Source organism: Phalaenopsis equestris, unplaced genomic scaffold (genome assembly GCF_001263595.1).
Source record: "Phalaenopsis equestris unplaced genomic scaffold, ASM126359v1 Scaffold000006, whole genome shotgun sequence".
In the NCBI taxonomy this organism is placed as follows: Eukaryota; Viridiplantae; Streptophyta; class Magnoliopsida; order Asparagales; family Orchidaceae; genus Phalaenopsis; species Phalaenopsis equestris.
In genome coordinates, this window is record NW_018164448.1 from 1493519 (window position 1) to 1509396 (window position 15878).

The 15878-nt window shown below is 36.6% G+C and overlaps 1 protein-coding gene across 1 annotated transcript in view; it reads right to left on the reverse strand.

Moving 5' to 3' along the window:
- Positions 1-208: 208 nt before the first annotated feature.
- LOC110018293 overlaps positions 209-15878 on the reverse strand; it is a 24130-nt gene continuing 8460 nt past the window's right edge. Inside the window, exons 5-7 of the mRNA XM_020715562.1 lie at positions 4918-5127; positions 4730-4818; positions 209-1085 (exon numbers count right to left, since the gene is read on the reverse strand). Coding sequence (XP_020571221.1) covers positions 405-1085; positions 4730-4818; positions 4918-5127 — 980 coding nt within the window. The 3' untranslated portion in view covers positions 209-404. The remainder of the gene's footprint in view (positions 1086-4729; positions 4819-4917; positions 5128-15878) is intronic.

A 15878-nucleotide genomic window follows, 5' to 3' on the forward strand; every position in this document is an offset into this window, starting at 1 on the left:
TTTAATTCACATAATGCATATAATTATGGCATGCTAACGATCTATGATACACTGCTAAGAATACAAAGACATGATTATACTAAATAATAGTCACATATTCATATTATCATATAGGTGAATGCTTTAAATACAAATAGTCATAAACATAATGATAAAAAGAATTTTCAAGATACATGAATCCTAAAATTAACATTTTTTTTACTTAACAATTGGATGGCAATAATTATCTGAACATAAATCTACAGCAACTGATTTGGCTCTCATTCACTTCTCATATTCCAAGCATCCAAACACAACATTAAAGGGCACCAGAAACAAGAGTTATTAAAAAAGCTAAAGCATTAACTCAGGAATGAAGACTTGATTTATCTTACAAAGAAAAGTATTCGTAAAGAAAGACATGCTCAGTAGCCGTTGCTAAAACCACTGGAACCAATCCTGTACCGCATCCCAAACTGATCATAGTATGTGTCACCATAATTTATAGCTCTAATCTCCATTGTCCTCTTCCTATCCTCTTGAACGGCTCCAAACACAATTTCGTTTGTATTTTCACAGTTCTGCTCATAGAAAGTTTGTGGACCCGAAGAATATTGCCGATGTTGATGCACCTGTTGCTGTTGTTGCTGTTGTTGCTGTTGATACTTTTGTTGTTGAAGAATCATTTTGCCATCCCAATTATCAAAGTAAACCTGGCCTTGCCGAAGGTGTTGGATCTTCTCAGGATCATGAGACATGAAGGCGTAAGTCTTCCGAGGCATCGGCGACCTCGTTTCAACAGGTGGCGGCTCGTCTTCGTTGGCAATGACAAAGCTTTCCTGCATTGGAAATGAGTTATGCCGCCATTGTTGAGGAGGATTTGAGTGATGCTTCTTGTGGGGTTTCCTTCTGAATATTATTCCAATGATTTCAGCTAAAGATGACTTCAGGCTGGATAGAAGTTTAACATTTGAGATAGAGAAGCCTTCTTCTTCTTGTTGTTTCTCTGGTTCATTCTTATCTGGAATCAATGGCGGTCTCACTGAGCCTCTCATTGGCTTCTGGTATGGAGGGGGTACGTTGGTCTTCACAGCGATCACAGGTTCCTGTTATAGATATAGAGCATTTAGGTGAACAGATCTCATGTTGCGATATTACAGAGTTACATTCTAATGATATACTTGGTATGCAGCGTTTAAATATTGAGTTCAACTTGGAAAGCGTGGAGTCATTGCATTCCTCTACAGCGTAGTTGAACTTAACAACCCTACACTACTAGAGACATTATCTCCAGTACTCCCTACTACCAACCGAGAGCCTCAGGATCACTTCTCCCTCTCTAGTAAATTCCACAAGCTCCTATATATACAGGATACAAAATTTTGTAATTTTGATTTTCTGCATTTTACTGTTTTCCCTGTCTCAAGCTTGTTTCGGTTTTCACCATAGCAGCAGGCTAATGTTCCACTGGATGCTGTAATTTAGAACTTATCATTATTGCATCAGAGCTATCAGGTATTTCCCCAAATCTCTAGAAGCTCCTCCCTTCTCTATCCGCTTACTTCCCCCTTCCGCACCCACAATGTCGGAAACCTCTTCCTAGACAAGCCGAGAGGCCAATCTCGCTTCTCAGGATGTGGCAGACATTCCCATTCCCTCCACCCTAAAGTTTATGATGCCTAACAGTAATGCCATTACCATGTTCAACTCACAGCGTAAAACTACCCAACCTGAAAACACCAAATATACAAACTCTTCACGGCCAATGGCTTTGACAGCTTTCTTGATGGATTAACAACCAGCCCTCCTCCCACCGTCCGCGGCCCAGCCGGACAAACAAGCCCTAATCCATAATTTCTATGTTGGCAGCTCATCGATCAAAACCTCTGCCATCTACTCCACTATATCTCATACAATTCTACCGTACATACTCAACCTCGAATCCACCACTAAAAAAAGGCAAACTCTCCAAAGTAGACTGCAGTCTACAAACAGATCTATGGTCATTCAACTATGGAATGACCTACACATCTCCATGAAAGATCAAGACATTCCCCAATATCTCTTGGTCATCAAATCCCTAGTCAACAATATCACGGTTGTCGGAGATCATATTGACCGTGAGAACAAAATACTCCATATCCTCAATGGCCTAACAACAATGTATCAGTCCTTTAAAACAGCTATTTTCACCCGATCAAGCTGCATGATCTGCATTCACTGCCATGCAGCAAAAAGATCAATATTTTAGCCGAAAAAGCCAAGGAAACCAACAATGCAACCATCTCCATGTTCAAGACTTGTGGAGGACACACCAGCATCATTCATCAATTCAGTTGCCCCTATACATCCAAACAAAATAATGTAGTGGAACACAAGCATGGACACTTAATTGAAACAACAGGAACACTTCTCCTCACTGCTCCCCTACCTGACAAATTCTGGACAGCAGCCTCACTGGCTGCCACCTATCTAATAAACAGGTTGCCTTCCAAGGCCACAAAAATAAAATCTCCCTACGAACTTGTGTGCCATGAACCACCCATTCATAGTCACCCACATCTTTGGATGCCTTTTTTTTTTCCATTGGCAAAAGGGCAAGCTCCACATAAACTAGCTCCCTATCCCCACAGTGCATTTTCATTGGTTACTCAAAATCTCACAAAGGTTATTGTTGTTACAACCCTCAAACACATCAACTTATCATATCAGGCGTGTGGTCTTCAACGAATCAATCTTTCCCAAACAAGCCCCAACAACCACACCTCCCATCCCCAATTCATACATCCCACCCGGCTTACTTACCCAAACCATTCGGCTGTCCAACCAAACAAACCATCCTCACCAACCACAAATCAGCCAACATTCCATAATCCCAACCTCTTCAACTACTACCTCCCAACCAACACAATGTATCAACTCATCCACCCACCACCACAATCAAACAACCCATGACAACTAGCTCCCAAACCGAATCCCTCAAACCAAAACAACATTTCAATCTACGCACACTCACCTCCCTGCCAACCAATCCGACTACCTATACCTAAGCATCAAAACATCTCTGTTTGCGGTAAGCTATGTCATCGGAGTTTGAAACACACTCCAACATCAAGGGACATGGACGCTCATTGACCAACCACCTCACCAGAACATCATTGATTGTTAATGGACATATCACACCAAATCCTTTCTTGACGAGACACCAATCAAATTCAAGGCAAGGTTGATTGCCAATGGCTTCAAACAACAATCGGGCATCCAATACCTTCCGACATGGTTCCTTGGATAAAACTATAAACATGTATCCACCTCAAGGCTTTCAAGACACCCAACATCCACACAAGGTATGTCTCCTCAAAAAGGCTTTCTATGGTCTTAAACAAGCACCAAAAAAATGGTATTACACCTACATCAATCCTCTCAAAGGCAAAACATTCCATCTTAGCACGACTAATCCCTCTCTTCTCATCTAGCATCAGAACCAAATCACAACATACTTCCTTGTGTAAGTGGATGTCATCCTCATTATAAGTAACAACCCTCTCGCTATTGCTAGTTCATACAAAATCTCAAAACTGAATTTCAAATAAAGAAACTGGGGCCCGTCTAGACATTCCTTGGTATTACCATTACCCCAAACGCCCCAAGGCTATCATCTCAACCAAACTTCCTAAATTACATCTCTCCTTCAACAGCTTGGCATGACCTCGTGCAAACCTGTACACACACCTCTCTCATGTAAGCTGCAACTTGAGCAAGTTTCTCTACAAGAGTACTATGACATCACCAAATACAGACAACAAGCTGGTTCTCTCCAATTCATCACTATTACTAGACCCGACATCGCTTTCGCCTTCAACCACATCTTTCAGCATATGCACCAACCTCCTCTCTATCACTTCCAGCTCACCAAGCGTCTCCTATGGTATCTCAAAAGAACTCTCTTCTTCAGTCTCCCTATCACCAAGGGAAATCTACAACTTCACACATAGTCAGACTCCAATTGGGCAGGAGATTCCCAGGATAGACACCCAACAACTGGATAAATCCTCCACAAAAGCCGTATACCGAGCCTTAGCTGCTCCCACATCAGACGTGATATGGCTTTAAATATTTCTTAAAGAGTTTCACATATGTACAAGTACTTCCACACCAAGTTACTGCGACAACACCTCCGCTATCACTACAATCCTCAAACCAATTTTTCATGCCCACAGAAAACATGTCAAAATTGACTACCACTTCATTCAAGATCACATCTCATCGAGAGCTATACAAATTCTACACACCAGTTCAACGGATCAAGTGACCGATATCTTCACAAAAAGTCACACCGCAGCTACATTCAACAATCATGGGACCAAGCTTACTATTATTCCACCTGATAGGCAGAGAAGGGAATAACAACCCTACACTACTAGGCAACAAAAGGCATTATCTCCACTACTCCCTGCTACCAACCGAAAGTCTCAAGACCACTTCTCCCTCTCTAGAAATTCCTCATGCTCCTATATATACAGGATACAAAAGTTTGTAATTCTGATTTTCTGCATTTTGCTCTTTTCCCTGTATCAAAGCTTGTTTCGGTTTTTAACATAGCAGCCTGCTATGTTCCACTGGCTGCCGTAATTCAGAACTTATCAGAACTAACTTTTACTTCTGAATAGTTCAGGTAATTTCAGAATGATTCGATGAAAAAATAAAATAAATTAACGAACTATTTTCATATAGTTAAAAGAAAATATACATCTTCTGAAGAAACCATCACTCCCACGCGTCGTTGAAGTAAAGCAAGCATGTAACCAAAGAAAATGGCAGCAAAGAGCACTGCAACCCCTGCAATACAAAGGAATACCTGAAACAAGTCAGTCGTGGGCTAAATAGAAAAAATTGCATGGAGCTAGGGAGAAATAAATATTGTGTCGCATCAGCTACCTAATGGAAAACTAGTTTCATACTGATAGGCACAATCATCAAAATGAAGTTGAATTTCACGGATTGCCTGATTTCCTCGATCTACAACCAGAAGCGAGCAGCTGCTGCCAACGTAAACCACTTCGAAATCATTTGAAAATTTTGCGTCTTCACTTGGCCCATCTATATGCCCCCCTTTGTTCCACCTCCCCCCAGCAATGGTTGTGACACCTGCAGAAACATGAGATTTACATCCAATCATGAACATTATCTTGCTTTGGTATATTTCTCCCCACCAATTGTCCAATTGACCTTAAAAGTACACAATAAATGCTAATCTTGACAAAATAACTAGTATGCAACCATCTAAAGTCTCATTAAAAAAATGAACTTCAACAGCATATGACAGACATTTTGTCATGCTTTATAAATTTCTTACTATGGATATAAGTTTAGGCTTATTATTTAAAAAAATTAAAAGAGATGGCATGTAGAATGAAGTTAGACACATCAAAATAAATATATTTTAAGGTAATAGCTTACGATTTTCATATAATAGTATTTTTAACCAGGCCAATGCTCAGGTGATCTATAGAGAATCCAATAATTTTACAATAAATGTAGTTAATAGTATCATGGTCATCACCATAAAACTACCGTACCATCACGCCTTATTTCAGAAAATAAAGGTTTTTAGTATTTTTGCAGGTTGATATGGGCTAAGAGTGAAAAGGGGACAATAACGTGGTGACTAAGTACATTGAAATGGTGGAAAATTGGGACATAAAACTCAAAAACTTACTAGAAGAAAAGATAAAATGCGTATAAGCACTTGCACGAACTTTCAAGAATATATTCAGCAAAATGAAAGCATAGTTTGAGAGAACAAAAAAACATAATGATGGAAACAATGAAAAAAAATTAATTAATCAGAAATGATCATGAAATATGTCCATTTATACCAAATGGTATGACTATTTAAAGTCATGGATAACTTCCAAGTAGTGTCCTTAACATGAACACAAAGTAGTCTGCTAATAAACAAGGCTTGATGCACAAATTTATTGTCCACTATAGAGTTATACTCGCTATATAAAAAGGACAGGTATCATACATGGCGACAACAAGCAACTTGCACAATCAGATATTGATCATTCCCGGGACAATGAGACTATGAGATACTGACCGGGTGTGTCATCATTTCCCTAGCAATATGTTTTTAATCTCAAAGTGACAGATTTTTATAATCTAAAAATTCAATTAAATTTCATCATCGCCTTAATGACTAACATTAATCGAGAGTTCTATCTTGTTATCAAGAGGGGCAATTAACCATAGGGGGGCTTACGACTATTGGAAACCTCAAACTCAAAATATAAATATAAAAAGTCCTCATAAAGTGAGAGGAAATCTCTATACAGTGTTTTATCTAAAATTTAATCTATCTTATAAGAATTTGATCCGAAATCTATAGTAAACGCTCTCATCATTATACTTTCGAGAGGGGCAGGAGATACAAATTTTTGGAGCTCATAGCTTTCTGGCGACTTTGTTGGGCAAGGTTTAACTTTTCATCTTCAGCTAGTTATATAATAATTATTGTAACAACTTAAAAAATGATTTCAAAAAATAAAAATAAGATGTCAAAAATTGCTTTTATATATTGTAATTACTCAAAGCATCAGTAAATTTTGTTTGGAGAGCATTAGGGCATAACCCTTGGATCTCAATTCAAGGGTTTTCTACCGAAAGGTCCCAATAGAAAACAAATCTTATATGGTAAGCATCGGGGCATAACTTGGATCTCAATCCAAGAGTGTGCAATTGAATGGTTCCATCATATCTCAATTCAAGAATCTGCAATTAAAAATCCCAACAGAAAGACAATTTATTTGATGAACGGAGTATGACACTTGGATCTCAATATAAGAGTCTAATACAAAAAGTCCAGAAATACAAAATCTGATGGTAAGCATCGAAGTATGACACTTGAATCTCAATCCAAGAGTTTGCTACCCAAAGACCCCAATAGAAAAACAAACTCTATCCAGTAAGCATTGAAGTATGACACTTGATTCTCAATCCAAGAGTCTGGTATTAAAAGCACTCAAAGGAAAGACATTATGTTTGGTGATCATCAGAGTATAACACTTGAATATCAATCTAAAAATCTAATACTAAAAAATCTCAATAGAAAGATAAATTTTGTCTAATAAGCATCAACGCGTGACCTTTGAATCTCAATCTGAGGAAGCTACCACCAAAAAGTTCCATCAAGAAGATAAACTCTATTTGATCAGTATTGAGAAATGACATATGAATTTCAATCTAGGAATCTTTCATCGAATGGTCCCAACTATAAGCTCTTCATGGTGAGCATTGATTTTGTGATACTTGAGCTTCTTCAAGTCAAAATATCCACTATCGAAAAATCTCAGCAACAGCTAAATTTGAATAACACTGCTACTCAAGATAATATTTTGTGTTAATAAGTTGAATGATCAGGCATGGTGTTCCACTTTTAGAGTGTCAATAAACCAATATACCAATATTGGAATTGAGAAGAAGATATTTCAACTAGAAATTATCATGTGTAGTTAATACTCTAAGGAGTTCTTTTATTCTTTAAAATAAGAATAATCCCTTCTAAAGAATCCCATTATTTATGACCACTATCCAACTTGATGGTGTGGACATTCCCATCGCTAATGTTAAGGCCTTTTTTTTTGTATTTGTTCTGAACAACATCAGGAAGCCTCACTTTGCTAAAATATCTATATGTCCTGCATTTCAGTCTGCACATAAAATAAAATCTCAGCTATGAAGAAAGTCATCACTGTGCAGAAGATTTTATCTCGGTGCATGTTCCTTAGATTTTATTCATGGAAGCTTGATAACTCAAAAATAACCTAAGAAAATCTCACTCGGTGAGCATCAGGACGTGACACTAGAATCAAGTGTCTGGTATTCTGAATGATCCCGATGGAAGGGTGAACAAGTATGAAAGTTTGTGCCTCATGAAGATGAAATAATCAGAGAATGAACTGGCATGACATCTGGTTTGGGCTCTAAAAAATCAGCCATTAACAAAATTAATTAAAGAAATATATTGAATAAGGTTCATTGATGAATATCCTAATAATCAACACTTCAGAAAGTTTGTCAAAAATCCCATCATTAGCTAGCTTTAACCCTAAATGCAGCTAGGCTATTAAATTTACTCCATTAGAATATGACACTGGTCATTGCTCACGCTCCGGTAAATCGAGAATAATCGAATGAAGCATATCTTCAACCCCACGAGTTGAGGGGTAATCAAATTTTTGCTAGTAGGCTACAACTTTGTCATTCCCCATTCTCTGGTAAATCATGAACAATTGAATGAGAGATATCTTCAAGCCAATAGGTGGAGGGGTCATCATTTTTTTAGTAGGATATGAGTTTGATTATTCCTCTATCTAATATATCAAAAGCAGAGAAATAAAGGGATATCTTCAACTTCGGTTGGTGACAAAATTATCGCATTCAAGCCAAAAGAGCAGAACTCCAAAAAGTCAAATATTTGAGTTGATATCATGCTTAAAGCCGAGATGGTCAAGATAAGGAGATTTCTCATTTCATTTAGGTCAATATCAGACTTCAGGCCAAGTATTTTTTTAGGTCATTTGAGTTGACAACATACTCTAAGCCGAGATCCCAATAATATGCAATCATCGCTAGAATTCCTTTTATAAGAGAGGGTGGCTTTCTGTATTTCATTTGGGTTGAGTTGTTTGTCAAAATTCTCAAATATATTCATTACTCACATGAAAATCCCCCAATTAGACAGGGGACATTTTTTTTAATTTTTTACTTGGGTTAACTTTTTGCTTTAAGCTAAAACCTCCAAAGATACTTATCAATTATCAAAATTTCTCTGTGTATGACAAGTAGCTCATTATTACTTGGGTTGACATCGCGTTCTAAGTAAAGATTCCCAATTATATTCACCTAGTGCAAATTTTTCTTTATCTATCAGACAAAAGAGATCACTTCCCCTTTATGGAGCATTGGGCTGAGATCCTCAAATATGTTCATTTTATCATTTGGGTCGATATCATCGCCAATACAAGTTCCCTAATTGAACATTTAACACATCAATGCCAAAGCTTTATTCAAGTGATTGAGCAAAAGTGCATTTATCATTATACAAGTTATACTCAAGGCAATTTAAAAAATAAGAGGTTCAACTTTCAAACTTTTTACAATTTTAAAATCAAGCGAGAGAATTTTAAGTTGTGAGTTTCAACATGTCAAGTTGAAGAAACACAAGTTCTTCTATAACTCAAGTCTAGAACTTGAGCGAGTTTTAAAGATATGACATCAATTTTAAATATAGTTGAGCCGCTAATAACTCTCCTCAATCAACAAGCTCAAATATAGTCGCATTGAAAGAGCACCTGTTTGGTTCATCTAATGGCAATAGCTTCCACACCCAAGCTTATCTATCCCGGTGAGTTAAGCGTTCGAAACTTCGGATTCTATCAACTGGTCAACAAATCACGACAAAACTAAAGAAATAATTCTTGCTAAAAAAAAATCAAACTGTGCTTGATGTTAACATCAAGTTGAAACATCAACTTTCTTCACATTGTCTGATCAAACATAAAGCACAAATTGAAGAAACTTCTCTCTTCATCAATAATTCTAATGAAATGCAAAGCATGAGCTAAAAGAAGGTAGCTTTAAACTTCATAACAAGCACAAGAGTGAAATTTTATCATCAAATGCCATTTATTTTTGTTCAGGTTGACATCATGTTATAACACGAGATCTCCAAATATATTCAGCTTGTATTAGGCTTTCCCTTCATATCAATACAATGAGCTATGTATCCATTTATTTAGGTTGGCATTGAATTCAAGTCGAGATCCCTAGATACATTTAGCAAGTAAAAATTCTTTCTATTTGTCAGAGAGCCTACTTATCTTATTTGGGCCAACATTGGGGGTTTCGAGTTGAAATTCTCAAATATGCTCTTTCCTTTTCAATTTGGGTTGACATCAAGCTTAGGGTTGAGATCCCCAAATAATTCATATGTTTTATTATTTGGGTTGATAAAGTTATATTTAATCAAGGCAGCATAAAAAAGTATATCTTTAAACAAGTTATGTTCAATGCAATTTCAAAAGTTAGAGGTTTATCTCTTGATTGTCGTGATTCTAGAAGTGAAGCGAGAGTTTGCGGAGCCTATGAGCTTCAACATGTCAAGTTGAACAAGAACAAGTTCATTTACAACTCAAGTCTAAGAAACAAGCATGTGTTGATGGTCAAACTCAACAACCTCAAAAAAGGTCGAAATGTTGCAATCTCTAATCACTAAACAAGCTCAAATATGGTCATGGAAAGAAAACCCCTAATTTATCCATCTAATGACAGTAGTTGTCTTACCCAAGCTTATCCAGCCAGAAGACTCAAGTGATCTAGTCTTCAAATTCTATCAAAAAATCAACAAATCCAGGCTAAACCAAACAGATGTGCCCCGCTTAATAGAGAATCAAGTAGAGCATGATGTCATCATCAAATTGAAATATAAATTTCCCTCATAAGGATCCACATTGTGCTCTAATTCAAGATCCTCGATTATGTTCAATTCACATTATATTTTCTCTTCCTACAAGATAGAGGGTTATCTATATTAATTTGGGTTGGCATCAAGCTTTAATCCAAGATTCGGTATATTTAACAAATTTTCAAATTTTTCATTTCGAGTAAATAATGGTTATCAATTTTATTCAAAGCAAATTTGCAGATCGATTGGGTTGCCATCAAAATCAAAGTCGAAATCTCTAAGCGCCTTAGGGTGCGTTTGTTTTGGAGTTTCAAACCACATTTTGGGATAAAATAGAGTTTCAAACATTTATCACTGACCGCACTTTAAAAATAAAATTTTCAAATAGAGCAACGGCTTATGGAACACCAGTTTTTAAACAATAGAATTTCTATAGCAACTTTCGAACTGAGATTTCATACAACCACAGCTGTCTCAAACACACATTTGAAATTTCCTCATCAGAAAGGGGCCCCTTATTGAGATATTACCAAGTTCAAGGCTAAGATCCCCAACTAAAAGGATTAACATTGCGCTCAAGGCTAAGATCCCCAAGCATCAACTAGGTGACATCACACAAAATGTTGAAATCCCCAAATATATCTGCTAAGCACAAAACCAGGACAGGAGGCCAAAAAGTTTAAAAATATATTAAAATTAGAACTTCACCAAGCACGTCAAAACAAAAGGCAAAGGGCTAAAGATTTTTTTAGTTTCCTAACAAGGCTGTAGAGACAATTTAGGTCGTTTCCTTCAACAAGTTCGCCAAAGTATGAAATGTGAAGGCATGTTCACACTTCGACAAATCAAGAATAACAAATCGAGTCCACTTCATCAAATATGTCAAAGCTGAAAGCACATTGTCGAAGATGTGTTCAATTTCATGATGAATTGATAGAGACAAATGAAGGCAACTCATTCACAACGTCCATTAGAGCACCAATTGATTACAAAAGAAAATTCAAACATCTAAAATCATCATCAACAGGTTTATGAAACATAAAGTTAGACCCAAGAAGTTGATGCGTTTGAGTAAAGCAATTAAAATTTGATATATAGCCTCGGGGCTAGAATCTACTATCAAAATCAAATTTCAAATTTAATGATTCCTTCAAAATGAGAAAGATGGCGAGTTAAAGTTCAACCCAAAAAGACTTGACATATCAAGATCTAAAATTGTACCTTGCATTGACATCCATAAAGATTCTTGGAGATCGGCAAAGTCAAAAAGTTAAATAAAGATCTTTAGAGATCCGTATAGTCAACCAACTTGCATCAAACATAATTCGCACTAGAAGCAAATTATATTTGTTGGGGGCATTTGTTGACACCTATATATATATATATATACACATATATATCCCAAACTTAATTTGGTCGAGCATGATAGAGGTGGCGACAAACAAAGAACACGACAATGCACTCATAAGGTACAAACAACTTTGATCGTCATCAAGATCATCCAAATAATGCCTGCTTGTGAGATGATCTAAATCGAAATGATGAAGATAATTGGCCCGCAATATGAAACACAAAATCTAGCTATGTGAGGGGCTAACAACATGTTTCCAACGAGCAGAAATGACGAGCATTTGTGAAGCGAAATAAACAAACCATATATATATATATATATTATATATAAATATAAACAATAATTTCATTTTAATATATGTATTACATATTAAAAAAAACAATTTTCAACTTTGTCCCCTCCCCGTACCTATGCATGCCCCACTTCCATAGTCGAAATCCCACTCATCCTATTATGCCAAAAGAAAAAAAAAGAAAAAAAGCTCGCTCATTCCTCACTCTACTGGCAACCAAGATCGAAATCAACCCCCTCCCTTCGCGCTATTCTCATGTCTTCATGCAAAACAGAACTTAGATCTCCATTTTACTTCCTCCCGCAACCGAAACCTAGCTCATGTTGCTACGCTTACAAGCGACGCGCAACCACTTGCCTTGCCTTTCACGCAGAATCACACACAAGTCTTCCTTATCCCTCAAAACATCTAGTCATCCAGCTTCACCTTGTTGCAAAGCTCCCTTTCCAATCTAATGCCAGTGACACCAATCCCTCTCCCGTCTCCTACTCGACGCTGGATACCTACTTTATGCCAGCCAATTGAATCCCCATACCGAAACCCATCTTCCTCCTCAGTCATGGACGTTGCCTGCACCTGATCCCAAGCCACTCCTCCCACACATAGCTCCACCGTCAACGCGCGATTTCAGCCTCTTTTCTCAAAACTCCTCTCTTATTCCTTTCAACCTCTTTGCTTTGTTTGATTTTAGCAGCAAAACCACCCTTGGCTGCCGCTCTCATGTGAAATCTCATCTCCTTCCATCGGCGACACACGAGCCCCTAACTCCTATCTGATACTTCCTATTCCTCTTCCCATTTACTCTTATCATATTTACTTCGCCGATTTCAAATTGTAAGTCCACGAATCAAGTTTGTAGTCTCTGACACAATCTCATCTCCTACATAGCTACCGAAAATGAAAAAAGTGCACAGATTCAAGACAAATGTCAAAATGAAAACCTAAGGAAAAGAATGACATAAATATTTCCTACATTTTGGATCTCACCCCAAAACTTTAAATTATAGCACGCAGCTCTCTGCAGATTGCAAGGCTAAGCCTGCTATAGTGCAGGATCGCAAGATCCTTCAGCCGAGCGAATTCGAGAGAAGAGGGAGAAAGAAGATGAAAGGTATGCAACATTTAACGAATCCCAAATCAAATCCCTCTATCTAATTGAACCAAGTTGCAGCATGCAAGGTTAAATGTGGAGTGTCGGTTGGGAGCAATGATGGGACTAGGGAAGGAGGTTAAGATTAATTAAATTAATAAAACGTTATAACTTCATAATTTTATGTCTTCTCATGAGTTTTAAATTCATTTGTAATGATGTATATCAAATTGATCAATTTTATATATAGACTTTTATAAAATTGCTTCAGTCGAATTTCGAGTGATGTGAAATTTAGGGATATACCTTAAAATTGCCAAAAATTGATGTTACAGCTCACATCTCCTTATAAAAAAATACATCTTTTAAATTTCTAAATTATCTGAATAAAAAAATATTTCTGTTGCATTTCTTCTTCCTTTTCAAATGTAGCTTCTTTTTCAAGTTTGTGCTTCCACTTTATCTTAATAAAAGGAACATGTTTGTTTCTTAGCTTCTTAACATCAATTTCTAAAATACTTCTAGCTTTTTCAAAGATAGTTAAATTTTTCTTTACTTCAACGTCTTCATTTGAAATCTTCTTGTCAGAATTTGAAATCTATTTTCTTAGCATTGAGATGTGAAATACATCATGAATACCTGACATATCAATAGGTAAAGATAGTCTGTAAGCAATTGGACCAATCATTTCTATAATTTCAAAAGAATTGAATTACCTATGAATCAACTTATTTTCTTGACCAAATCTGACTTATATCTTTCATTGGATAGACTTTTAAAAATACATAAGATTCAATTTTAAATTCTACTACTTTTGTGCTTTGAATCATAATATTTCTATTATCGATCATGAGCAATTTTTTATCACTCTGATTAACCTTACTTTTTTTATAGTTTCATCAATTAACTCCGGACCTAACATTTGACACTCGCCCACATCAAACTAACTTAATGGAGTTCTGTATTTCTTGTCATGTAGTGCTTTATAAAGAACCATTTTGATACTAGATTGATCAATATTATTGTAAGCGAACTCGATCATCAGAATGTAATCTTCTAAATTGCATCTAAAGTAAAGAACACAAAGCCTTAACAGAAATTCCATCACCTGAATTGTCAGGCAGTTTGTGGATGAAATGTTGTGCTAAGATGCAGATGTGTGCCTAAGGGTCTGTTTGACGCAGTTGTTGATTATTTATAATCTGCTGATAAACAAATTATTCTGATAATCTAATAATCTATAGATTATCAGAATAAACTGATTTGCTGTTTGGGGGAGCTTATTTAGAATAACTTATTGATAGATGTTGTTGGATAAATGATCATTCTGCCCTTGTTTGGTGAAACTGTTTGTAACAGAATTGTATGTAATCATTTAATTTTTTTATAAACTATTAACTTATTAGCTAATAAATTTTGATTAATCAATTATTAATTACATAAATGAAGAGTTTCTTTAAAATTTATTAAATAACTTAAAATTTTGATATAATTAATTATAAATTCTTAAAATTATGATATACATCTATAAATTTATCTATTAAGAGAATAGATATTTAAAATTTAGGATGCATCCGTAATTATTAAGAGAATAGATATTTTTATTTTATTCCCAAACCCTCGCTTCCTGTCCCTCTCGGTTTCGCCCAACACGATCCTCTCGGTTTCGCCCAAAAACGATCGCCTTTGTGAACGAACCTTCGCGATAGTCGCCATTAGAGAGCTAGCTGGGAAGGCAACGACGGGCTCGCGGTTTACAGCGACTACCGAAACTACCGTCTCTCTCCGATCCACCTTCGTGATCGACGGGATTCGCGATAGTCGTCATTCTTCCTCTTCGCTTGGTGAGAGGGCCACCTAGGAGACGAGGAGACGAAGGAATCAGTGAGGGCGAGAGCAAGGGTGAAGGGGCACCGGAGGAATAACGCGGGAAGCAGACGCAGGACGCGGCTCCTTCCCCGCTTGGCCTTCTATTAAGGAAATCTTGTAAGTGCGTATGCGCGGTAGGAATAATTTTCCCCGACGTATTTTTCAAACACCTCTACTACGTTTTCATATCGCCACCGCACCCCCAATAAGCTGCCCCAAACGGGACCTAAATTTTGTTAAATGTCCTCCCACAACACGAACATGAATCTTCAATCTTTGTCATAAACAATAACTTTTGAAACACTGTGCAATCTGATGATTTTTTTTAACATATAATATGGCCAAATTTTCAACTGTAACCGTGGATTTGATTGGTCAGAAAAGAGCTGACTTCGTTAGCTAGTCAATAATGACTCAAATATCGTCGTGTCACTGCCTGGATCAAGGAAATCCCATAATTAAATTCATAGCAATTTTTTCTCATTTTCATTCGTGTAGGCAATGATTGTAGCAATATGTTGGGTTTCAAATGCTCAACCTTTAAAATGTAAAAAGTTTGACATTTAGACAAATATTTAGCAACATCGATTTTCAAACATGGCCACCAGAATATCTATTTTAAATCCTTATATATTTTAGTGTTGTCTAGATGAATTGTACAACTTGAAAGATGGTTTCATATAGAATTTTATGTTTCAAATCAGAATCAACAGGTACTCGTGATTGTTTATTTTTGATAATACCATCTTCATCAACAATTTAACCCGACTTTTTTCCTGATTGAAGTTGTTTAAGGAGTTTTAGATATTCACTACTAACTCTGCTGAAC